Source organism: Colletotrichum tamarilloi, assembly GCF_030869305.1.
Source record: "Colletotrichum tamarilloi strain Tom-12 chromosome Unknown Scaffold_67.1, whole genome shotgun sequence".
NCBI classification, from domain to species: domain Eukaryota; kingdom Fungi; phylum Ascomycota; class Sordariomycetes; order Glomerellales; family Glomerellaceae; genus Colletotrichum; species Colletotrichum tamarilloi.
The window spans coordinates 47,707-72,202 of NW_026849449.1; the positions used below are offsets into that span (position 1 = coordinate 47,707).

Here is a 24,496-nt window from a genome sequence, read left to right on the forward strand (position 1 = left end):
CATCGGCGCCGAAGCAGAAGCTGAAAAGAAATTTACCCAGATGCATTAGCGCTGGAGCAGGTGAAAGTCCATGTCGGGATTTCAAGCTTCAAAATAGTTGATCAATCTCCACATGGAAATCAGTCACAGCTGTATATGTGTCTTTCAACACTTCAATGCATTGATGTATTGAGAGTATCGAATGAATTACGTATTCCTCATTTCATGCAGAGAAAGCAAATGGCCTGTCCTCAAAGGGAGACTAGCTCCCTCATGTAGGTCCGTGATTATGTTAAGCCTCCACATACAGTATTCTTCCAAGATAAGTGACCCTGTTCACGCTTCACTATGAAAAACAATGTGTTTGTTGGAAGACATTCCAATGCAACCTAGTGAGCTGCTAGGCGTCGGCTTTGCCCCCAATATGCACACCGGTAAGCGAATTGGATTGCGGCTTTGTCGAAGAAATCGGTATTGAATAAACTACTCAAGGCCTTTCATCTCTCCCATGGGACGAAAATGTTTAAATCGGCCATGGTGACGATCATATGCTGTAGAGTAGTTTGGAAAATACTGTAGCAAATCGTCGATACGTTCACTGAGCAAATCAAACTATCAAATTCTATACGCAACTATAGACTCGTTCTCCCAGAACCATCTAGGAAAGAAGATTAGAAGAAAACAGTTTCAATCCATCCGCACACTTGGCAGCATTTACCATGCCAGATCCGCAGCCTCTCGATGCTAAAGACCTGAAGAAACTACTGAAACTTGTCGAAAGCTACAACAACTTCCGAAACACAGACGGTTACTGGGAATTTGGTTACGATGTTGGAACGGGCTGGAAGAAGATGGGCGTTGTTACCGCTCACCACGCCCAACTTCTACAAGAGTTGAAAACGAAGTTGGAGGGACACCTTTCGTTCGACACGATCGACGCTGGACAGAAATCATGTCCTCGTATTCGACTACACGCAGACCATTTGAAGGATTCGAACGCTTTCGTTAAGGGAATTAGAAATATACGAGATATCCTTTGCCCAAAAGAGAGTCGACATACGGACAAAAATTTCGGAGCAGTCTGGGATGACGAAAATGAGATGTGGCCGCTGTACGATATTGATCCCAACTCACCATACGGATTCGTCTGTGGTTTGTCTCCCGTCTTCGGCATTGTGACTACTGGCGTTCATCTAAACATCTACAAACGTGACGCAAACGATATCAAAGATCCGAAAAAGTTTTGTATATTCGTTGCGAGACGTTCGGATCGGAAGTCAACCTTTCCAAGCAAGTACGATCAGTGCGCTGCTGGGGGCTATCAGAACGCGGGTGGGGGTTTCGGCGAAGCTAACGACACGACTGCGAAAGAATGCCTTAAACGGGAAGTGAAGGAGGAAATAAACGGTAGTCTACGAGCTGACTGGCTAGAGGAAGTCAAGGAAGCCTCTCCGATTCAGTTTGCTGTTCTGCGGGATGAACGATGGGGCAAAGACTTTCTTGGTGCCCCTGAACTCGGCGTCAAAATTCCATTCGATTTGGAAGTGAAAGAAGACCCGATTTTCAAGCCCAATCCGGACGAAGTCGACTCAGTCGAGAAGAAGTCAGTCGGCGAGATTGTCAAAGATCTTCTCGATCACAAATTCAAGCCTAACTCAGCACTCGTCATGATCGATTTCCTAATCCGACACGGCTGTCTGGGAGATATCTCATCTGGGGACGTTTTGGGTCAGATGAATAAAATGCTCAAAAAGCACGCAATTGTCAATGATCTTCCTCACTGGAGTGATCTAAAGAGCTAGACACAGCAGGACGAATATCACGCCGAGCAAGATCTTTGAACACTTTTGCTGGATATAATGGAAGCACCTGCGATACAGACAATATCTCGAGAGAAATGTGTTCCTGAAAGGCACTTGAATGTGCAGAACTTCGACGATTGAGGGTAGGGGCTTGGAATGCGTATCAGGTGGATCTCAGTATTTCGCGAAACAAACGTTTGGACACTCGCTCGGGAAGTTGGAAAAGGAGTTTTCTGATATATCTTTTTGATTTTTTTGTTCTGGAGAGGCAGACCGAAGACCTTGCTGCCGGCACTTCGGTTCCTGAGAGATCGCGAGGCTTTCAATTTGCGGGTCAAGTTGTCACCTCACTGTGTCGGCCGACTTGAAGACGTCCAAGTACTCATCAGGTCTTAGTATAATACACTCGTTTGAATGAAAAATTCACAAGTGTCGTCTCGAGTAATAGCAGATAAATACTAGGTGGTATTTTATACACAATTTGAGGCATCACAGGCATACATCGTCCACCGACGGCGTCAATTTTCTGGCCCTCCGTTGATCTAGAACCTCCTAAGATTAGTGATACTCAATTAGGTATCTCGTCGATATTTTGAACTTGAATCTCTTTTACTCCGTTCAACTTGCGTCGCATGCTGCTGCTCGCAGCGTAAACTGAAGATGTTAGAACCCGAAGTATCGAGGCATTTCCATCGCCAGGACAAGATGGATAACTTACCTGCCCGCCGAAGCCTGTTCGAGCTACCCAATGGTTGAAGGCTCTTCAACCCATGCCATGGATCAACACGTGCATAGTCTTCCCAAAATCTCTTCCTCTCGTAGTCGAAACTGTCCTGTTGTGGGATCACAAGCTTGCCAACAGTCTGCCAGGGGTATTTTGATTCATCCCACACGGCGCCTGAATATTCAACAGGCTGATCACTGAGATTCTCTAGTAGCTGCACTTGGAAGAGATATTCCGCGTCATGGTGTGCATGAAAATTCTGTAGCCACTTTTGCAGGATGGACTCGTCATGCTCTGGCTTCACAGTCTCATCGTAGAGCTTCCTCTGCGTCTCGGTAGATGGCACAAGGGAGTACTTGATGACGTAGTTTCCAAACCGGTACGCCGTTTGGGAATACTGTCGCGTGGATTCGAGGTGGGTGTTGCGAACCTGGTCGCGAGCGAGTTGGAGTTGCGCATCTTGGCGAGCGTTGAGCTCTCTATTCAATTCTTCTTTGTTGCCAGCATGCTTAAGCCGGAGGCCGATAATTTCCTTTGTTGTCTTTGCGTCGGCGAGGTCAATGGCCGGGGTGCTGTTGAATTCAATATCCTGAGTTGGAGTATCCTTGCCGGCCTCGAACATTTCTCCTTTGACGTTGAACAGCTTTATGGCAAAGCCCCGAGGTTGGGGGATGCGGTCCTGCAAGGTGTAAGCACAACACAGTACACTTCAAGAGATAGTGATGAGAAGCAAAGAACACTCACATCAAGACCAGGGTCGCCGGGCTCTGAACTGTATCGACATGCTACAGGGTACTCGCCGCCGTGTTCGAAAAGTTCCGTCTGTTTCAGATGGGGAGGCAAGTCATCAGGGACGATAAATATGCCTTTGACGATGCCTTGTGTTCTGGCATGGGTACCACTATAGCCATGACGTGTCGAGTTCCAAGTTCTCCGCTGCCCCTCGTTGATCATATCAGCAACGGCTTGAATGTCTTCGGCTTCACTTGTGGGCACTTCTTCAACCCCTTTCGCATCCCACCGCACATAGGCGCGTGTGGAGAGGTCTTCGGTTGGAAGGACATTGCTGATGATGTTATTCATGGCGTCGCGATCTGACGTTGTTTGCTATGTAAGGACTCAATGTCTCTGCAAGAAGGAGAAGTCTGTAGAATAGACACGTATCATTCAGATTATGGGATTATTCCAGGTATTAATGCTTCCTGCCCATCCATACACAGTGACATTGCCGTTCCTCCGCGCGATCAGCGTGACAATATCGCCCCTGTGATATTTGATTAGAGTGTGTTGGCTCATGCTAACCCAGGCGCTACATGTTATCCGATCGCGCTACACTGCGACGGCGTCGAATACCCCGCAACAACAAGCTCTGGGGTAGTGAAGCTTTTGAGACACTCTTCCAAATTCTGGACGCCAATCAGGGAGTGCCTGTTGTAATCCTTTCATCCGAATCAACGGTCGAAGGCCGATGGATGAGCCTGGCCATCTTACCCACGAGGTATCACTGTGAAGTTAGTTGATTGGATTCACCCGGTTTTCGTGTACTTCGTCAGAAGCAATGGGGGTGAACGACTATGGTCGGGATTGAGTCGAATATAGGGGCTGCTAGGCTGAATTAATCCAATGAACTCAGTGCTGGCGTACCGAACACCCGTCGACAGCTCAGCAAATGATGGGTACCAGTAGTTACATGTATCAAGCAACGATTGCGCCGACTCGGGGACATCCAACTCTCGGGGCCGTGAAGCCAATCCGCCGTGGCGATTTGGGCATTTTCCCCGGGAAGTTCTGCCAATCGGCCCCACCCGCGCCGCGGCCGGAGACGCCGATGTCAGCTGCGGCCCAATTCCACTTCCCTCGATGGTAATCCCCTGTATTGTATTCTAGGGTCGCCACGAGGACCTGGATGATGGACCACGGTCGTGCTTCCCGGTGGTATGCAAGAGCTAATGGCCTGCAGCAGCACAGAAGGTGGGTGGCAGTGATCTTAGAGCGCCAGAATGGGAGTTCGTCCGATCCAATTCTTGAAACAGACTCAGCCGATCACAGAGGCCAGGTACTCCACCAAACATGATCTACCACATCAATAATTTGGGCCACTAATTGTTGATTACTGACGTCGACTATGGCAAGATGGATAGCGACAGGAAATGGAGACATCGTGAGGGCCCTTTGTGTGTATTGACAAGGAACTTACAGCTTCCGCGTATGGCAAGTTGGCAACCCATTGGAGTCGAACTTTTAGTCATTGGTTCGCCATCAACCTTCCTACAACCGAGGAACCGAATCCGAACGACCAAACAGTCGTTAGAGGGTCGCGTCATTGGTGGCTTGTCCCTCAGCTCACCGTCTGTGGCTTGCAAGTTGCAGCAGGGCTGACAAGCACACACAGCACCCCGCGCAATGACTGCGCCACGAAACATGACGACAGGATAGAAGCTGAGCCGAGGGCGCGGGCAAGACGCTGAAGAACTTGGCTTGACTGGGGACAAGACGGGAGAGATCCAATCCCCGCCCCGCGTTAGGCTGCTTGCGGCACGTTAGTTATGCCCGCCCCTGCCAATTTCCGCAAGCTCCGTCTGACTAGATGGTGATTAGCGTTCCTTCGAGGCTCTCTCTCAGCAGTAAGCAAGTCTGACGCCTTTTCATAAAGCTTCAGCTCTCCCCTCTTTCTCGATTCTGTCGGGTCGTTCAACAAGCATACCAAACTTCAATCGATACTTCGACTATTGTACATCTCGAAACCTCCATTTCTCTCTCAACTCAGCAACCCCAATCCTTAACATGTCTGCAAACGATTACTACGGAGGCGGCGGCCACAACCAGAACCAGGGATACGGTGGACAGCAAGGATACAACCAGAGCGGCTACGCACCTCAACAGCCCACCTATGCGCAGGTAAGAACTTCAACAAGATAGGACTCAAGTTGACAAGAAGCAACATCGAGACTAGTAACACTAACACTTCCGAAGGGCCAGCAACACCACGGCAGCGGCGGCTACCCCCAGCAGTCACATTCTCCGTACCAACAGGGCGGTGGCTACAACGCCCCTCCCCAGCAGCAGCACGGATACGGCGGACCCCAACAACCCACCTACGCCCAGGGCAACCAGCACCAGCAAAGTTACGGCCACGACAACCGAGACAGCTTTTCCCACAACCAGCAACTGCAACATGGCGCACCTCAGTATGGTGGACAGTCCCAATATGGCGGCCAGCCTCAGTATGGTGCTGGTCCCGGCGGTCCCGATCAGGATAAGGGCCTCGGCGCAACATTAGTCGGTGGCGGAGCGGCTGGATGGGCGGCGCACAAGGCCGGCGGCGGTTTCATTGGAACTGTGGGCGGTGCGATTCTTGGCGCTATTGGTGCCAATAAGATAGAGCACGCGTTGGAAGAGTGAGTGTCTAATGTTCGCCTCGAAATGCCCAAGCTGCACGACTAACATGGACCAACTACAGCCGAAACGACAAGAAGAAGCATAAGAAAAAGCATGGCAAGAAGGATGGGCACCGCAAGCGCAGCGGTAGCAGCAGTTCGAGCTCCAGCAGCAACTAGGTAGCTGCCTCCCATGTTTCTGTGATAACTTCTGGTGCCTAAATTCGGATGATACCCCCTGTAATCTCTGTCAAGCGCACCAGGAGACCGACTGCCGATGAATGGTTGGATCTCATGACCTGCACTCATAGACGATAATGTATTATTAGCCACGGGTGACAACAATTGAAGTGAATGAACGTAAGGGATGAGGGTCTTTAGCGCATTGCTTTCTCTATTGGTATCTTAAATACAGGCTTTACTATTACAACACCGTCTCACTCCATCGTCTTCAGATCCTTTGCGACCTCAAATGTTGCATCCGTCTTCGACTTCACTTCTTCGACGTTAACACCGGGCGCGACCTCGGTTAGTGTCAGACCGCCATTCTTGCGATCGACCTCAAAGACACACTATTGTCATGTTAGCGACGAGTCTCTTAATCAATCATCTGATACCACGCTCAACTCACCAGATCAGTAATGATTGTGCTGACAACACGAGCGCCAGTTAACGGCAGACTGCAGTCCTGCACAATCTTGGAAGAGCCGTCCTTAGCAACATGCTCGGTTGCGACAACGATCTTGGTGTTGTCGGGATTAGACACCAAGTCCATAGCACCCCCCATGCCTTTGAATACCTTGCCGGGAATCATGTAGTTGGCCAAGTCGCCCGTGGCGCTCACCTGCAGCGCACCGAGGATAGAGACATCTACATGGCCGCCACGGATCATGCCAAAAGACTCGGCGCTGTCGAATGTTGAAGCACCGGGAACGAGGGTGACAGTCTCCTTGCCAGCATTGACGATGTCGCTAGAGTTGGACATGTCAGCTCGTGCATCTTAAGTCCTCTTAAAAGTATACTTACGCGTCGACCTGGTCTTTGGTAGGGTAAGGACCCATGCCCAAGATTCCGTTCTCAGATTGAATCCAAACATTGCGTTCAGCCGGGAGGAATGAGGGAGCCAGAGTCGGGATGCCTATTACAGTCAGCGCCTCTCTTCAAGCCTCACGGGGTTATGAATCTCATCTCACCAACGCCGAGGTTGACGTAGAAACCCTCCTGCAACTCCTTCGCAGCACGTCTGGCAATGCGATTGCGCCTCGCCTGCGCATCGTTCTTGGGTGCATTCAGATCTTCGCCTTCACCATCCTCCGCCCTTGTCTTGAGAATCTCAATATTCTTCTCGGCGGTCGAAGGCACGATTCGGTCGACAAAGATTCCGGGCAAATCGACGTCGTTGGGGTCGATTGCGCCCGCCTCGACAATATTCTCCGCTTCCACGATGGTGACTGTTGCGGCCTTGGCCATAATGGGTCCAAATGCTTTGGTTGTGTATCTGCACAGAGACACAGTTAGCAAGGTCCTTTGCTCAGTCAATTCGCAAGTAGTTTTCGTACCTGAACACGCAGTTTCCTGCTGTGTCCACTTTCCATGCTCTCAAGATGGCCACATCTCCCGTAAGTGCAGTCTCCATGAGATACGTCTTGCCGTTGAATTCTCTCGTCTCTCTGGTGCGTCCGCGCTCCTTCACGGCGCCAGAAGCATCGAGTTTGACAGGAATGTCACCACTCTGAACCAGAGAGTCTGCTCATGTCAGCTACATCTCTCAGTTCCTATCAAGGTATAACCTACGAGCTCCAGTGGGCGTAAAGAAGGCGGGAATTCCAGCGCCACCGGCACGGATCCTCTCAGCAAGTGTTCCCTGAGGGCACAGCTCGATGCCGATCTCTCCAGTGAGATACTTCTTCTCCAATGCCTTGTTGTTTCCGAGGAATGACAAGATCAGGCGGTTCACCTGGCCAGCCTTGGTGAGGACGGCCAGACCACCCTTGCCTTCTTGGCCGGCATTGTTTGAGACAGCTGTAAGCGAGTGCAGGTTCTCGGGCCCCCTACGGTTTAGTGCAGCGATGATTGTGTCTGTCGTTGAATGTGTTAGCCATTCTTCTAATCTCTGGCAGTGCAGACATATAGAACATCGCCCAACTGGACTAACCTGCAACACCACAGAGCCCGAAACCCGAACTCAGAATAGTTGATCCGCTCTTGATGTCCGCGACAGCCTCATCGGCAGATGCATACAGCTTCGAGCCACCTCTCTTCGTAGCAGGTGCCTTCTGTGATCTGCGGATTGGTGTCGTCGTTATGCCACGGCATGTCGCAACACCAAGGACCTTTGCGCGGGGGAAACGCTGAGCTTGCGCACACACTGCGGGCACAGCTCTGAAGGATGCGCGGACCAGCACCCGCGGGCGCAACTGGCGAGTAATGGAAGACATTTGTTCGGTCCTTTTCTGGAGGAAGAAGCAGGCTTATCCACAAAACACAAAAGGGAAGGTTTCAATCAATTGTGACGAGAGACCAGAGATTAAGCACAAGTAAAAGAAAAAGGAAGGCCGATTGTCGGGGGACATTTCTAGGTTCGGGTTAGGTGGGCGCGACTTCATCTTTTTGAACGGATTGCTGCGCGGGACACCTCGGCTGTTCTTTTGCGCGCCGACCACGACGGAGTCCCTCCGCTCCCGCGGTTCAGTAGTGGCTTCGGCATGAGGGGGAAGATGCAGGCAAAGACAGGGGAGTCTCTGACGTCTTCGTGGCGGGGCATCGGGAGTTGTGGGAACTCGGAGTTTCTTCTGCAGTAGCTCTCGGAGACCAAAAGTAGACTCCGAGTCAGCTTAATGGCGTACAGTAAACAAAGGCTTGTCATTGGTCTGGACGGGATGACGGCAAGGTCAAAGAGACGATCCGGGGATGGTCTAAGATGCTACCCGCCGTGGGTTCGTCCTCCCCCGCAGATTTGGGGTCTGGGGAAGACGGGCTTCAAAACGGGGGAGGGACCCCCAAGCTTTGCCCTTGCTTGGCAGATAGAAACTCGGGTCTTGTTGTCTTGTCTTCTCTCTTGTTCTCGTCTTTCCAGTCTCTTCATAGAGTTTCCCAAGGTTACACTGCCAAATCTTATTCGAATTCAACATGACATCGAAAGACTTCGACATGGATCCTAAGGTTGAGCATGACGAGAGCCACCTGGAGGTTGAAGCGGAACGCCAACGGCATCTCACGAGGACTTTGCTCTTCAAAGTTGACACTAGGTAAGCTTTTGCCCCAGGTTTTCAACTACAAGCAACCCTTTTGAAGACTCATTCCAACTTACACGCAACGATTGACAGGGTCCTACCGCTTTTGGCCCTACTGTTCCTCTGTTCCTTTCTTGATCGAACCAACGTCGGCAACGCAAAGATTATTGGCCTAGCCGAGGACCTTGGCATCAGTAACAACCAATACAACCAAGGCTTGGCCGTCTTCTATGCGACATACATCGCGAGGTAACATCTCTCCATCCGTTCTCAGCTGATCTTGGCGCTGTCAACGTGCTCTCGTCCCATGTGGTTCCCCACAGTCGTCCGGTCGCTAATGCACGCCCAGCGAACTGCCAAGCAACCTCGTCTTGAAGAAGGTCTCACCGCGGATATGGCTCCCCTTTCTTACCTGTGCTTGGGGTATTGTTAGTACGTACACGGATCAACAGTAATCGGTCTCATTATCATCCATCACTAACTTTGCAAAGCCATGTGTCTCGGCTTCGTCCGTAGCTACGGCAGCTTCGTCGCAGTCCGAGCAATCCTGGGTCTGACTGAGGGTGGGCTGCTTCCCGGAATGGTGCTGTATCTTTCTGGCTTGTACACCCGCGGAGAACTTGCACTGCGCATTGGTATCTTCTACACGGCTGCATCTCTCTCTGGTGCATTTGGAGGTCTTCTCGCCAGAGGCTTGTCCGCGATTGGTCCTGCGGCTGGCCTTGAAGGTTGGAGATGGATCTTCATCATTGAGGGCATCATTGTAAGATCTTGAACCCCGGCCATGGAACTAGTGAGTGTTAACATACTTCCTTAGACGGTCGTCTGTGGAATCATTGCCGCTATTGGCCTGCCAAACAACCTGGCGACGGCGAAGATCCTAACGGATGAAGAGCGAGAGTGGGCGCTGCTCCGGCTCCAAGGTCATGCTGGAGACCGATTTGAGTAAGATCCCAAAGCCAAACTGTAAAGAACCTCGACAACTGACATATTCACAGCTCTTCACGCGAAAGGGAGGAGAAGTTTCGATGGTCCGAAGTTGGTCGCGGCGTTTTCAACCTTCAGATCTGGCTCAGCGCAACTGCCTACTTTGCCATTCTGTCTGGTCTATACTCCTTTGGTCTATTCGTAAGCTTATTGGTTTCATACGTATTGTCACACAGCTGATTGAGTACAAAAAGCTCCCGACAATCATCAACGATATGCATATCGCTTCCAACTCAAATCAAGTTCAACTTTGGTCCGTGATCCCGTACGCGGTCGCGACCCCCGTTACAGGTGAGCAATGGCAAAAGATTAAGAATAGAGACTAAGCTCAAAGCTGACTTCCCTCATAGTCCTCGTTGCCTTCCTATCCGATCGCCTCCGCCTACGTGGCACACTCATGCTCTTCGTCCTGCCCATCTCCATCGCGGGCTACGCAGCCATCGCCAACGTCACGGCGCCACAGACGAGATTTGCAATGACATGCCTTATGGCCATTGGCATGTACAGTGCCGTCCCGTGCGTCTTGGTTTGGAACTCCAACAATTCGGCTGGCCATTACAAGCGCGCGACAACGTCCGCGCTTCAGCTTGCCATCGCCAACTGTGGCGGTTTCGTAGCGAGTAAGTTTGCAATACGCATCAAACAAGCATATCACTGACTGGATTTGCAGCCTTCATCTACCCTAGCACTGATGGCCCATTGTACCATAAGGGCCACACTGTCATTTTGGGACTGCTATGCTACGCATGGGTGGCGTGAGTAAAACCATACGCTGTTCGTGGTTCAATAGACTAACAGAAAGCCCAGGACCTTTATAAATGTTCTCTGGTGCGCCAAGATCAACCGCGATAAGGCTGCTGGGAAGTATGACCAGTTCGTTGGTACAGGTGATGATCGGGAACCTCACTTTAAGATGGTGTTGTAGGAATGGCTAAGCGATAATTGGGTGTCGAGAAGTGAAGCACGTACCTAGATCTTATGGTAGAATGATATTCTCTGTCTTCAAGTTACGGAGCTTGCTGGGTTTCAAGTTTCAGACCTAGCTTTTCTTCCAAATACTCCGTAGACCGTCCTCGTCAATATCAGAGCACACTTCATCATGCGCATGTCGCCAGTCAATATTTTATCCACAGAGGGAAAGGGTTTTGCGGCTGGACTTGCATTGCATGTCGCTGTAAGGGCACCCAACATCTGGATTCAGTTTCTTGCCAGTCCTTCCCTGAAGGAAACCAAGCATGTTTGGCAATACGATAAACTGGTACATTAAAGTATTGAAGAACAAAGCTCGCATTCATACAAGGCTCAATGATCCGGTTCTGGAGCCCGGTAGTGTACAGCACCCCTATGAGCATCACAACCGCCGGCGATCTACAACTTGGACTCGCGTCCTGGAGCGAAGTTTGACCTCGCAGCTCCGCCGATGGCCTCCGTAATAGTATCAACCGACTTCAAAATCCACTCGCTGCCTTCATCGCTGGCCAACCACTCCGCACCTTGAATGTCCTCCTGGTTGTCCGCCTTGTATGTGCCGTCCTCAAGTCCCTTCCTCAAGCCGAAAACGTGCGAAAGAACCTGCGGGCCGACACCGGTTTGTGCTCGCAAGCATGAAATGGCAATCATCGAAGTCAGCACTCTTCCGACGCTGGCCAGACCTCCCCGCTCCTTGGGTTCCGACAACAAACCCGCATAGTGGCTGTGGAGAATGTGGACCGGAAGATCCGGGTGCGATTGCGCCAGCTTCTCGTAGAGCTTGACCTCGAAGGGGGCGTAAATGGAGTCCCACAGGCCCTGGCCGCGTACTGTGATGGCGTCGATGTTTTGCGCGTTTGGTGTTCGCGTCGGCTTCGTCTCCAATTGTGCCGTCACGTCCTTGGGGAGGCTAGCGTAGAAGGCGTTGAGGCAGTTGATAGTGCGTGGAATGCCGTTGAAGCTGATGCACTTAAGCCCGATTTCTCGAATGAACTCGGCAGTCTCGCGCTTGTCGGGGCGGCCGGAGGAAGACGCGACACTGTAGAGGGATTCTAGAGAGTCGGGAGAGTTGAGTGTGAAGGTTGCCGCGGCCTGTGAGATGCCGAGGTTAGCAACTAAGCCCCCACGAGTGTTGTACCAGCTCAGTTGTACTCAATTGAGCCACACAACAGAAGCTGCGAAAGTCGCGATATGTCTATCTCACCGAAATTGCTAGCCACGGCTTTGCGCCGACATTTTTTGATGCCGCATCCTTAGCGATGGCTTGGTACACCTCGCGAATATGCGACGGCGCAGCCGTCTGGCCGGGACGGGCGAACGGCGCGTTGATGAGCGCCTTGAGCGACGGTGCAAGCTTCGACATGGTTTCCTCTGGTTTTCGATTACTGCTGGACCTGTTCTGCTTCAACTGTTTCTCTGCGGGCGCATCATCCATCGGACTAGAAGGCGTGCGTTCAAGCGAAGGTGGTGGGATGCAGAAGTGGTTTTGTTTCCCCAATTGAACGAGACCGGAGGGGTTCCGCAAGTCGGAAGACAAAAGAAGGCCCCTCGACCGTGCGTCTCGGACTCAAAAAGAAGTGCCGACGCGAAGAGTCCCATGTGACATCAGCGTGGAGAAATTGGAGCTCGACTCTTTAAACATTGCGCCGAGCGGCCGAGAGCTCGCCGGCTCTACATTTAGAGGCCGAGGGATTGCGGGATGAGAACGAGACCGGACGCGTATCAACAGACAGCGGGCGGATAAGCTTAGACAAGGGGTTGATAGTCACAATGCCGCATTACTTATCAAAAGAGCATTCTCATGGATCGAGCTTCTGAAAATGGATGTTGAGAAGTCCCTTTGGCACTTTGGTTGCATGTAGCATTGCATATACCCACAGCACACACGTACACCAGCACACGATGGCCGGCGGCAGCAAGCAGAAGGAGCCTTTCTGGCTTGGGTGAGTTAGACTGGTCCAAGTTGGGAATGTAGGCTGGAATCGAGCTGACCGATAGTTGCAGAGGTGCTGCAGCATCTATGGCAGTCTGCTTCAGTACGTTCGCCATTGAGCTTGAGCGACATCGCCGTGTTTTGAATGGTCACTGATCACACAACTTCAGCACATCCCTTGGATCAAACTAAGTAGTGAGTAAAGAGTTGTTCACAGCTAGGAGCGCGCAGAACGAGCACTGATTGTAAAAGTCGAATGCAGGTCCTCAAGTCAAGGGAGTCAATGTTTCGAGCAATGTATCGTTTCGCAGCTCGAGATGGTGAGGGATACAGCTAATCTTCTGGTATCATGATTGCTTACACTGTATAGGGTTCTTTTCCTTATGGTCTGGGCTGTCAGCATCCATCTTTCGACAAACCACTTATTCCACTGCACGGTTCGGACTGTACAATTACTTTGCGCAACAAGCGAAGAAATGGACGGGCCAAGACAAGTTGACAACAGCGATGACGATATCTTGTGCTGGGTTGGCTGGAGGCATGGCAGGGCTGGTCGGAAATCCTGCTGAGGTATGGCTGGCATCGCTCCACTATTCAGCGCAGACTCTCACGGGTGTTAGGTCGTCCTCGTCCGCATGTGTGCCGATGGAGCCAAGAATGTCGGCGAACGATTCGCTTACTCGAACGCTGTCGAAGGGCTTTACAGGATAGGTCGCGAAGAGGGTGTGGGAGCATTCACAAGAGGCATATCTGCCAATGTGGTGCGCAGTATACTCATGAGTAAGTCAAGCGAAAACCTCGGAAACGACTGTAGAATTTTATTGAAGCTGATGCCGAATGATAGATGTGGGACAAATCGCCACGTGAGTGCCAAATGAGTGGACGTCTCTGGGTGAAGGGACTCAATAAAACAAGCAAAACTGACACGAAAGCACGAAACAGATACTCAACAGCGAAACGCATCCTTCTGCAAAAGACTGAAATGAAGGACGATATCAAGACACACGCCGTGGCATCCCTCTTTGCTGGAACTGCGGCGACAACGATTTGCGCGCCAGCTGATGTCCTCAAGAGCAGAATTCAAAGTGCTGCTGCGAGCGGCCCAGGGGCAAACGTGAGTAGTCAGGTCCAGTCCGGTCCTTGCAGAGGAACCGACTAATCGAACCTAGTCTTTGCTTCGTATTGTACAGACGGGTCTGAGGGAAGAAGGAGCAATTTTCTTGATGAAGGGATGGACCCCGGCGTGGTTGAGATTGACGTAAGTCACATCCACGATGAAAAGAAATGTCGATAATGTTGCTAATGAACCGTATACTGAAGGCCGAATACTGTCCTGACTTTTGTGTTCATGGAACAGCTGCGGAAACTGACGCAGTGGCAGTTCGCAGCCCCGGTCGAAACCATGAAGGCATGATGTGCGCCAAATGGCAAACCGAGAGATGTTTCTCTAGAACCCAAACTCTGTCAAATTAGGCCAGCTTAGCCAGTCAAAGTTATTCATGTCGTCCCAGGATAGGCCTGCAAATGAGGGGTCGAACTCGTTGTCTGGCTGATTGAGAACCTCAGCAATCTGGTCGTCAGACATGGCAGAGAACTGCAAAGTCCCAGGCCATAGCTGCGACTCCATGTAAGGCGGCTGCGAGACCGGTGGCCCCATATTGACGGGAGGCGAGGCAGCAACAGCCGACGAGGGGGTTCCGAGCTGACCACTGCGAGGGATAGTTGGATCAGGTTGCATGCTCGTCTGAGGCTGGCCATCCATGGCTGTGGCCGCCTTCCTGACGATACGTCTTAGATACTTTCCGTACAGTGTAGACAAGCCATTTCTGTGCTTTGTGGCAGAGCCAATACGTTCCAAGACGTCTGCCGTTTCTTCAATGAGGTTCCGAATGCTAGGTGCCAAGTTTGAGCTGCCCGTGGCGTAGGCGCTTAGAGTCAGGGCAAAACAGGCTGCAAACGAGACCATGATTGTCGTGTTGTTCGGGATCGACTGGAGCTGCGACTCTCCTTGGATCGCTGCTCGCATGACCGTCACAGCAGACGATAGCCCGGCCGTACGGAAGAATTGCCGGACTTCCATCGGGGCGGTCGGGTGGTTGATGACGCCTCCGTACGTCGAGAGCCGGGTGTGGGTGACGAGAATCTCAACGTACGGAGGGAGTCGGCGCTGGGGGCCTGTGCCAATGGCGTAGCCCCATTCGGTCAGCCATTGATCGAAGAATCTCTCAATAGCACTCTGGATCGACTGGGCGATGAGCCCGCCGTCCGTAGATATTCCCTGCGACCCGTCGCAGAGCGCGCGGACTGTGTTGAGTAGTCCGTCGAGGTCTCGGCGAAGGACGGCCATCGAGACTAGATGACCATCCATGGGGTCAGCAATGCTGGACCGATGCCATTGGTCGCAGTCTTTGATGACCCGGGTGATGGGCACGGTATAGGGTCGGCCGCGAGCTAGAGACATGCCTCGTTCAAGAACGAAAAGTGCGATCCAGCAGCGCTCACGGCGACGAAGAAGGCGTTGTCCAAGATCAGAGGTATGTTCAATGTGGCTGAAGCCGTCCATGGCCAGCGCTGTCCGAGGATCAAGACAGTCACCTCGGGACAAGGCCATGTTCGAACCGGAACCAACAACTTCCATTGGGATGAGGAGCTTATTCAAGGACAGATCAATGGCGATAGTGGCAGCCATATTGACATACCAGCAAGTCTCATCATCAGTGCTATGCTGGCCAGGAAACATCCATGGAACGTTGACCATGAATGCAAGAACAATCTCAACGGACTTGTGTCGGTTCGCGATGACTCTATGTGCGAGGGTCTTGCAATGGTTTGACAGTCTCTTGGACAAGGCACCAGCGGATGGAAGGAACAGGGCCGATGCGGCCATGATGGAGGTGCACAAGAAGGCAGATCGCGAGCGCGTGAAGGATGGAGTGTAGATCTTGGGGTCAAGTCCCCATCGGGTGTGGGCAAGTTTGCCATGGAAGCTGGATGGTGAGTTTGACGAAGCCCTCATCGGCGGTGGGCGTGTGTCACTTACAAAGCAAATAATGATTCTGCCTCTTCCTCAGTTACAAGACCCATGGTGATGGGATCTATGTCGTCGCCGACATCAAAGTTGACGCGAACAGAGGTGAAGAAGGACTGGATCTCCAAGTCCTCATCGGGTTGTTCGACCTGCTTCTTGCGCCCGGCGCGGGGACCTGGCTGCTTTGGCGAGAGGCCACTGATGGGCTTGGGCGAAAGCTGCAGATTCGAGGCGCGCGCCAGGAGTTGGAGCGGGTTTTCGGCATCGTCGATTGCCAGGCTCTCCTCGTTGTGATGGTGCAAACTCATATAAGTGTTGCTGTCTGGGGTGTTGTCCAGGTCATCATCATCGTCAGATGAGAGGTCGGGTTGGTCGGGGCTGTTGAAATGCGATGAACCCCGCCTTAAGTGAGAGGAGGCGGTAGTTGACCGAGCATTTCGAGAGCCCTCCAGGAGCGCCTGGAGACTGCCGATGGCCTTGTCATCTTCGGAGTTGTGTTCACCGGTTCTGGCTCTTTTGATGGCCTGCTCAATCTGATAGAGAGCTTTATCTAGGCCCTTTCGCTTGCTATTACACGCCCGGCCAATGATCAATACTACATTAGAGAATGGTGGGGGAGTTGTGGTGCGACTCAAAGGGGTTGTCTCGGTCATGGGGGGCCGTCTGGTGTCAACACCATTAGACGGCGGGGGAGCTTTGGGGGCCCTTACTTCTTGATTCCCTTCTGTCTTCCAGCGTGGAACGTAGGCCGTATGCACTCAGAATCGAGCTGAATGCACCTCTTGCATTTGTTCTCATGCGGAGAATAGTCGCACTTGATCTTGCTTCGGCGGCAGACCAGACAGGCGGCCTGCTTTGGACGTAGCGATTGAGGATCCTCCATCCAGGTGAGGGGAAGGTGAGAGGAGCCCGGGTGCACTCTGGCGATCTCGGTGAAGAGCTAAAGTGCTCTGTACGGACAGCAAGCGACAAGATTTGGATTAGAGGAACACGCGTTATTTCTCAACGTATTGACTTCTGGGGCTGGGGTCGAGATGAGATCCAATATCAGAGCGGCCTGGTCTGTTGGCTTTTTGACGATACAAACACGCTACCCCTAGAGCAGACAGCTCTGCTGAAGATGGAAGTGCTAAAACATTGAGCCTTGCGACTCACTGACGAGAAGTCTACTTAATTGAGAGGTCTCCCGCCAAGCACCAGCCATTAGGGAGGGAGAGAAGCTCGTCCTGTGACTCGTGTGAAGCCGGAATCATTGGGGAAAGTTGAATGAGGGCACGAATCAGCACGCAGCTACGGACCCGTCCGCCGACTTGAAGGAGCTTAGTCATTACTTCATCTCTCTTGGCAAGTTAAGAGAGATTACATAATGTCAACGGTGTACGGAGTAGTGGCAGCAGCTGTTGTGTGAGTTCTTTGAGGAGCTGTCGCTGCTGTTGCGAACGCCAAGGACATTGACTTATTCTTGGCTTGGCCACACATGGCTCTTGTTACCTACCCTACATGTGCTCTTGAATCATCCATCTATTGTCGATCGTCAACCTCTTCATACATAAGTACTTACCTCTCGACTCCTGTTGCAATTGCGAGTGAGTTCCTAGGCAGAAGCAATGCCACATTTACGCCTCCGCAAAGAACCGGGACCAGCCCAATCATGGCCAAAGTCCCTAGAATCACGGTCACCAACACGTCCCATCGTCCCATCTGCACGCATTGGGAGTGGCTCAGGGGATAACCAACCACTGCTTGATGCCTTGCCATACTGGTACGGCTCATCAAGTTTGCGGCAAAGCGGCCTCGGCTGTGAGGCCAAATTCGGCCTCAATCTCACTTGACTCTAACCAACACAAAGATGAGTACATGCTTAAGTAACGGTACTTTAGTTCAGGTAGATCCATACTCGAAGAAAATCTTTCTAAAATTGAAAATCCCAGATGATTTAAGCTCTGTTCGCCCCTCAACCCCGCCGCCATGGCACCTTGGCTCGCTGCCAAGCGCTCGTCTCCCCAGCTCTTCAGGATTGCAACTACCGTTTGTCACTCGCATACTGCACCAGCAACAACAGCTCGACTCATTCATATACCAAAAATGATGGCAGACTCAACGTCCATTACACATACGATCCTTCGCAATGGCACGCCGACGGAGGTTGCCAAATACCTCAAGGAGGTTCGAGCCAATGCCGCCGATCCGACATCCATCACATACAATCTCCATGAAGCGGTCGTCCGAGGTTCCATCCCGCACAGCATCTTCTCAATCTGGATCCCTCTATCTGACGATGCAAAGTCGATCGTGGCAGCCCTCAATCAATCAGGGAGTACGTCCGAAAGACGCGCGGCTATGAGGGCATTTCTCAAGGCTATGCGATCAGAGGACACGATGATTCCGGTATGGAATGAGGCAGGCGGTGCTCAAGGTGTCGCAACAATCATGAGTAACCTCAGCGTCAAGGAGGTCAAGATGCTATGCAATGGCCTCGCCAGGACAGCCTCCCTTCCCCACGGGCGATCGCAGCGACGAGCGAAATTGACAGAGTTGATCGCCATCCTCGGCGCTGGGACTCCAGTCCCCAAAGAAAACCCAGATGCGAGGCCGCTGTTATCCCATTACAGGAGAATCCTGCCGGCCTGCACAACCGATCGAGTAGCCGAGCATGAAAGGACATCGCCCAACTGGACAGTAAGGCAGCGTTTCAACTTGCTTCGCACTCATCCAACATTCTACGAGACCAAATTCCTGGACTCTATCTTTTCGAATGGAGAATCTCCTTCTGCCGAATTCGATGCTAGCACGTGCACGCAGCTCATCAACAACAATTTTAGCTTCGCCAAGGACATGCTCCTCAAGTTTCTCGACGCCGGGGCTGAGCTCCCCGTTACGCCAGACGTATTCATCAAGCAGATTGCTTTGCCCATTGTGAGACGTTTGCGACGACGCAGAAAAGCCGTTGAGCAGCATCTTCCGCTTGAGATTCTTGAGCTTCTCGTCCGCCTCATCAGCAGGCATCCCGACCTTCAGAGGATGCTGGACGATAGCCTTGTCGGTGTCATGTTCCATGTCATCAAATTCTGGGAGCATACCCGTTCGACGCGACCACAAGTTGAGCAGCATTTGGTCAAGCTTTTGAATCTCGCTCCTGAGACAAAGTGGCAATCAGCAAAACAGATCGTTTCGCATCTACGTGTTGTGAATCCGGCCGTGTCCTACAGATTATTTCGGCTTTTGCTCCGGCATCTACCTGCCTTCAAATTCGATATCGACGACGCTATAGGCAACGAAAACATCTCTCTCGAGAAGATCAAGGGACCGTGGCCAGCGAATTTCTTCGTCACAACGCTTGGGCGTGATGACCGGCTTTCTTCTCTCCGCTTAGTCCAGCGCTTGATGGCTGCTTTCCCTGACGGACGTTTCCTGGAGTATTCATACATCAGAGATTGTTCCATCTTTGAGCATGAGCAAGACTCTGATACAGTCCAAGGTGACGCGCTCGCACTCGAAGTTTTTCTTTTGCGAAGTTCGCGAGCTTCCAACCCCCTTAATGCAAGCTACGACAGCAAAATAGACGCAGATCTAGAGAGGCGCAGGAAAAAAGCATCCTCAAGCCGTGATTGGGAAAGTCGAACCTTGTGGGCTCAGTCAGCACTCGACCTCTCCATTGCGGCGGGCTCCTTAGATCTCTACGCAGAGAACCTGCTTTGGGCGAGACGCTTCAACAAAGACGTTTTTACCGTGAGGGGTCTTTACGACGAGCAGGCTTTGAAGACTGCCGAGGGTTTAGACTTACTCAGCGGTATTGAGATAGCTTCTCATGCCGGCAAGCCAGATTTCGATGCTGCGAAATCCGTTCGGTCTGCGAATAAGATTATGATGCAGCTGCTGGAAACCGCATCAATGGCCACCCGAGAACCCAGCTTCCAGGCTTATGACTGGCAAACGGTCATAGAATTGCCTGCAGCAGTGGTTGAAAGACGTTTCCAGCTGGTCAATGAGTTCCAAGATGCTCGAAAGCTGACCGATACCGAAATCTCTGAGATCCTTTGGCAGCCAACTGTGGACTTCTTGGTTGAGCTAGAGACTTTCTTGCTTCATCCCAACCATCAAGAGCTCAACTCTCTCGGATCACGTGGGCTGAGCTTCCCCAGGGACTGTCTCGGAGCCCGTGAAAAGCGATCCCACGTCTTCAAGTTCGTGGACGGACTCGCCAAGGCACGCGATGAGTTGTGGCAGAAACACCGTCCTCGGCGTTTCCCATCGGTTCTCACGCTGGGCGAGCCATGGCCAAAGGGATTGCCGCTGCAATCTCTTTTGCCTACCGGATTCTTCGGCCTGCAGAATATCGATGCCATGCCTTACGTTCGAGAGCGGATCGAGAAGGTTGTCTTCGGGGCTCCCGAGGTCTTGCTTCAAGAGCCTCCGAAGGAAAAAGAGTCTCAGCAGACGATAGGTTGTTTTGTGGACGAATACAGCTTTGCACTGAAAGCGTACATCGATGGAGGGGACATGGAAGAAAACTGTCAGCGAGAAGAGCGCACTCGTAAAGCCTGGCGCCATGCAGTCTACAGCCTCAGTGGAGCGAGAATGACGAAAGCTGAAGCCCTACGGTTCTGGGAACAACGGTTCAACCGCGCGAATGTCCCATTACCTGCAGACGTTAAAGCAGAGTTCCCGCGACGAGTCGAGCTCTCGATTCCTGAGGTCGGAAATCCAGAAACGCCAACAGAGTGGGATCCGGATTCTTGTCACGCGGAATTTGAGGAGCTCGGTAGCAAGGAGATTCCCGTCACGATCTTAGACGTGATGATAAGCTACGATGCCTTTAGCCTAGGTGGTGATGAGGTGTGGGCGGCGTGCAGTTGGTCAGATACAGCTCAAATTCCACCAAAGGAGAGACCTAACTTCTGGGACGTGAGCCAATTCTCACAGCCCCTTTCCGGTAAAATCTTAGACGCTTACTTCGCGTCCCTCCTTCTCTCTCTCAACACCATCCACGGCTCCGACTGCTCGTTCTTGAAGCACCCCTTTCCATCCCAGGCCGATGTTCGATATCCGGCGCTTTACTTGGATCAGGACTTCCTTGAGACCATTGACGAAGCGTTTTTCCGCGACGACCAGGCCCAGATAGAGCATATCATCAAATCAGGTCCACCAGCATTGCTTGTACCGGTCGTGCAATCAATCCTCCAGAACGTAGCTGCCAATGAGGAATCGGAGTCTCCAACGCATGCACATATCCAACTGGCTATGAAGCTTATCAAAGTGCTCGCAAACAGCGACCAACCATCTCTGGCTTTCCCTTTCATCAGGGATGTTGTTCTCAACAGACCAAGCGATAGCGCCTGGCACAGAGAACTTCTCACCAAAGGATTCTTCAACGCCATTCCTCCAAAGGAGGCAAAAAGTCTTCTTTGTATGATATCGATTGGCATACAGGAGAAGCTGGAGGAGCAGCAGGCCAGATACAAAAAGGCCAAGGAGGAGGGCGGTGAGCTGGCTGAGCGGTCTCCACCCGCGGTCAAAGTTACGACGGTCAAGATGGTGGCAAAGCTTCTGAGCAATGCGCCGTTCCTGGATGTCACATCAGCTGTTGATATCCTTTCCGGTCTTTTGACCAAAGCCCAGCACGTCGACATTCGAGTGGCCATCATTCAGACCCTGTTCGACACCCTAGAGACTGAGACAGCTTCGCCCGATGTGAAGAACCGGATTCTGACTGTCATTGAGGACCTCGCCGTGCCACTTGCAGCATCTCTCGATGAGCTTCATCTAATGACAGAGGATGATTGGACGCAAGCAGAAGCTGATGGCGCTCTACCCGAAGTGGCCAATGCGAAGGATCGATCTGCAGCTCCTATCCGTTCTCTGTTCTACAATTTGGAGATGAAGCTCTGCAACGATCCTGTATCCAAAGCAAAGCTGGTTGGTATCACACATCGATTGATATTGCAGTCCGCAGAGAACAATAGACGGTGGTTAAAATTGTTTCTCAAGAAGAATGGCTTCTCGTTGCCTTCTGGGGAGAGCCTCCCACTCTCGCCAGTCGACCCCGCCATGCTCAAGATCTTTCAAAGAACTCCGGTGTACTTCTCGCGACCGATGCTTGGGATGCTAAGCCGGTACGTTCTTGCCAACGTTCGACCCTCTCCCGGCATGGCAGCCGTCACAAAGAAGATCGAAAGCAATGCTGCCCTAGCCAACTCGAATGCAGGAAGACACTGGTTGCAGCTCTTCAGCGGAAATGAGGGAAAGATGGTTTCAAGCAATTGGACCTACTGCCTAGAGCATATACATCTACCACATATGAGCAAAGAAGTCGCTAACCCGAACGACCGTATTACCGTTGACATGCTCCAACGTTTCGCGAAAGATTTTGCAGACGGGCTCATCAGCCATGGAGACCCTTCTAACGTTGAGGCGCTGCTCAGGCACAAGTCTGAGGCGATGATGAAGGAGAAGAATCCAGAGACGCTGAAGAGCTGGCAATTGACAACGCAGCCGGTGCTACGATCGGTCATCTCAAGAGTCGAGGAGTTACGCACTCCTTCATGGCAGCATGATCCGATGCGAGAGCCCAAGGCTCTGCCAGACCCATTCCGCCTAAGAGTGGCAATGCTGGCTGTCCCTCCCGGAGGTGCTGAAATGGATGCTTTGTTTGCTAAAGAGATATCGGCATTGATTGACGAGTTGGCAAATGGAGATGCCATGTACCACAACAACTGGATACATGTGAACACCCAGCTGGCACGTAACTATTCCGTCTGGACACCACGTCTTGTTTACATTGCTACCATTCTGGGCGATCTCTCAAACGTCAACGTCGAGAGTCCTACGCTTGCAGATTACCTGCGAGTCGAAATGGCCAGGGACCTCATAAAGCGGGCTGACTATCCCAAGGCCAGAAATGATATTAATAAGTTGAAGGAGATCCTGCGCACCTGGAAGGAGTCCCCTGTCGAAAAGTTCAGAAGTGACCAGAGGGATGTTAGCACACTACCGCTCTTTGACGAGTAGTCTGCCACAGTGTCACTCGCTCGCCGATACTGGTGAGCTGGAGTTGGCATGCGAGGACTCCGACTAGGATGGGACCACGACAAGCGTCTACGGGCAACCCCATTTGTACTTTAGACCACATTTTACGCCTTTCAAATCTGTACACTGTAGCTCGATAGAAACACAACTCCATATATTACGTTTATTTCTTAGTATTGAAGTCTATATGTTCGTCATCAGCACCTGCACAGGGCCACGACAGCTGATCAAGCGCAAGCATGAGGATCCCTCCGGCCCCACGAGAACACCGAACAAAGGCTGACAAACTTCACTCTAGACCGCTGCTTGGTGATGCAAATTAAGGTCTGGTCCCCTCGCCAAATTGCCATGGTGGTGCTAGACCCGGTGTTTGCAACCTGTTATCGGTTAGTAGTGCCGATGAGGCCTGCAAACAATCCTTCATGGGCATTCTCTGGCATTGCGACGGGGGTAACAATGCTACCGTGCTACGTCACCATCTCGCCAGGAGTATGTGATATTCATCTGAAGATGCGATCGTCTTAACTTGTGCAACTCGAGCAAAATCACGTGTCGAACTCTCTGTACGGAAGTCCGTCGTAGATTCGGAGGTAATGAAACCGTTGAAATTTCCTCTCATGGTTTTGACATCCTACCTTGATATTGAAGACGATACAGCTAGGCTAGTCCTTCAATTGCATGTTGACCGCGTCCGCAATGGCAATCCAGGATACGAACGGCAACTCTGATCAGCACCGGAATAATGGGCCCAAGGTCGCAATCATAGGCGCAGGTTTGACTGGCTTGATCGCCGCCCAAGGACTGAAAAAGGTGAGTGAGCATGTGTAGCACCAACTCGCGTCAGAAGTTGACACGATACATCAGAGTGGCTTCAACGTGGTCGTGTTTGAACGTGATGAAAGCATAGCAGCTCGGCCGCGCGACTAGTCGATCCTTGTCACGAGTTATAGCACATAGCAATGGGTATACGGAGTATAGTAAAAATAGCTTAACATATTAAAATAGAAATAGACAAAAAAAAAAAGGTCTATATACACAATATCTAAGATAAATACGTAATTTAATATATAACGGGCACTTTATAAAATACGGTTACTATCCCTATTACGTAATATACCCCCTAATTATTATTACTAAGGAGCTATTATATTTAAAATAGAACCTTTAAATACCCTTATAAAGGCCCGATTTAATTAAATATAAATAAAAAAAAATAAGTATAAAAGATACGCATTTTTTAAACCGCGTTTATTATAAATATATCCCTTTATTTAAAATAAATAAAATCCTAATTTAAAATAGTGCGTATTTTATTATTTTTAGTATATAAATTACTAAGGGTAAGGCTACTTAGCTACTTTATATATATTTAAATTCTTATAGTATTACTTAGTTATTATTTTTTTTTCTCTTTTTAACTTTTTTATAATTATTATAA

The 24,496-nt window shown here is 51.2% G+C and overlaps 11 protein-coding genes across 11 annotated transcripts; 7 read left to right on the top strand and 4 right to left on the bottom strand.

The window, feature by feature from the left end:
- Positions 1-698: 698 nt before the first annotated feature.
- CTAM01_11761 (thiamine pyrophosphokinase) lies at positions 699-1,781 on the top strand (the record flags this gene model as incomplete). The annotated part of the gene is made up of 1 exon (XM_060527770.1): positions 699-1,781. The coding sequence occupies one exon, from the start codon at positions 699-701 to the stop codon at positions 1,779-1,781; it is 1,083 nt and encodes a 360-aa protein (XP_060377553.1).
- A 568-nt stretch (positions 1,782-2,349) lies between these two features.
- On the bottom strand, positions 2,350-3,588 carry CTAM01_11762 (uncharacterized protein; the record flags this gene model as incomplete). Its single annotated transcript, XM_060527771.1, has 3 exons — positions 2,350-2,435; positions 2,500-3,184; positions 3,250-3,588. 3 exons carry the CDS (start codon positions 3,586-3,588, stop codon positions 2,350-2,352), a joined length of 1,110 nt encoding a protein of 369 aa, XP_060377554.1.
- A 586-nt stretch (positions 3,589-4,174) lies between these two features.
- Positions 4,175-4,372, top strand: CTAM01_11763 (uncharacterized protein; the record flags this gene model as incomplete). Its single annotated transcript, XM_060527772.1, has 1 exon — positions 4,175-4,372. The coding sequence occupies one exon, from the start codon at positions 4,175-4,177 to the stop codon at positions 4,370-4,372; it is 198 nt and encodes a 65-aa protein (XP_060377555.1).
- Positions 4,373-5,289: 917 nt separating this feature from the next.
- On the top strand, positions 5,290-6,062 carry CTAM01_11764 (nitrogen starvation-induced glutamine rich protein; the record flags this gene model as incomplete). Its single annotated transcript, XM_060527773.1, has 3 exons — positions 5,290-5,403; positions 5,479-5,903; positions 5,966-6,062. The coding sequence occupies 3 exons, from the start codon at positions 5,290-5,292 to the stop codon at positions 6,060-6,062; spliced, it is 636 nt and encodes a 211-aa protein (XP_060377556.1).
- Positions 6,063-6,319: 257 nt separating this feature from the next.
- CTAM01_11765 (coenzyme A transferase) lies at positions 6,320-8,320 on the bottom strand (the record flags this gene model as incomplete). The annotated part of the gene is made up of 7 exons (XM_060527774.1): positions 6,320-6,454; positions 6,514-6,853; positions 6,909-7,020; positions 7,076-7,380; positions 7,442-7,628; positions 7,677-7,961; positions 8,038-8,320. 7 exons carry the CDS (start codon positions 8,318-8,320, stop codon positions 6,320-6,322), a joined length of 1,647 nt encoding a protein of 548 aa, XP_060377557.1.
- Positions 8,321-9,011: 691 nt separating this feature from the next.
- Positions 9,012-11,027, top strand: CTAM01_11766 (major facilitator superfamily transporter; the record flags this gene model as incomplete). The annotated part of the gene is made up of 10 exons (XM_060527775.1): positions 9,012-9,130; positions 9,209-9,364; positions 9,465-9,547; positions 9,607-9,878; positions 9,933-10,060; positions 10,114-10,243; positions 10,297-10,393; positions 10,453-10,722; positions 10,773-10,857; positions 10,910-11,027. 10 exons carry the CDS (start codon positions 9,012-9,014, stop codon positions 11,025-11,027), a joined length of 1,458 nt encoding a protein of 485 aa, XP_060377558.1.
- Positions 11,028-11,470: 443 nt separating this feature from the next.
- On the bottom strand, positions 11,471-12,629 carry CTAM01_11767 (uncharacterized protein; the record flags this gene model as incomplete). The annotated part of the gene is made up of 2 exons (XM_060527776.1): positions 11,471-12,163; positions 12,276-12,629. Coding segments are annotated over 2 exons (1,047 nt in total), but the record flags the coding sequence as incomplete, so codon positions are not given.
- Positions 12,630-12,973: 344 nt separating this feature from the next.
- Positions 12,974-14,418, top strand: CTAM01_11768 (uncharacterized protein; the record flags this gene model as incomplete). The annotated part of the gene is made up of 10 exons (XM_060527777.1): positions 12,974-13,014; positions 13,076-13,107; positions 13,175-13,199; positions 13,257-13,324; positions 13,375-13,574; positions 13,625-13,784; positions 13,849-13,867; positions 13,947-14,118; positions 14,174-14,262; positions 14,325-14,418. 10 exons carry the CDS (start codon positions 12,974-12,976, stop codon positions 14,416-14,418), a joined length of 900 nt encoding a protein of 299 aa, XP_060377560.1.
- Positions 14,419-14,451: 33 nt separating this feature from the next.
- CTAM01_11769 (uncharacterized protein) lies at positions 14,452-16,915 on the bottom strand (the record flags this gene model as incomplete). Its single annotated transcript, XM_060527778.1, has 3 exons — positions 14,452-15,991; positions 16,045-16,599; positions 16,743-16,915. 3 exons carry the CDS (start codon positions 16,913-16,915, stop codon positions 14,452-14,454), a joined length of 2,268 nt encoding a protein of 755 aa, XP_060377561.1.
- Positions 16,916-17,639: 724 nt separating this feature from the next.
- On the top strand, positions 17,640-17,864 carry CTAM01_11770 (uncharacterized protein; the record flags this gene model as incomplete). The annotated part of the gene is made up of 1 exon (XM_060527779.1): positions 17,640-17,864. The coding sequence occupies one exon, from the start codon at positions 17,640-17,642 to the stop codon at positions 17,862-17,864; it is 225 nt and encodes a 74-aa protein (XP_060377562.1).
- Positions 17,865-18,000: 136 nt separating this feature from the next.
- Positions 18,001-23,040, top strand: CTAM01_11771 (uncharacterized protein; the record flags this gene model as incomplete). The annotated part of the gene is made up of 1 exon (XM_060527780.1): positions 18,001-23,040. The coding sequence occupies one exon, from the start codon at positions 18,001-18,003 to the stop codon at positions 23,038-23,040; it is 5,040 nt and encodes a 1,679-aa protein (XP_060377563.1).
- Positions 23,041-24,496: the final 1,456 nt, after the last annotated feature.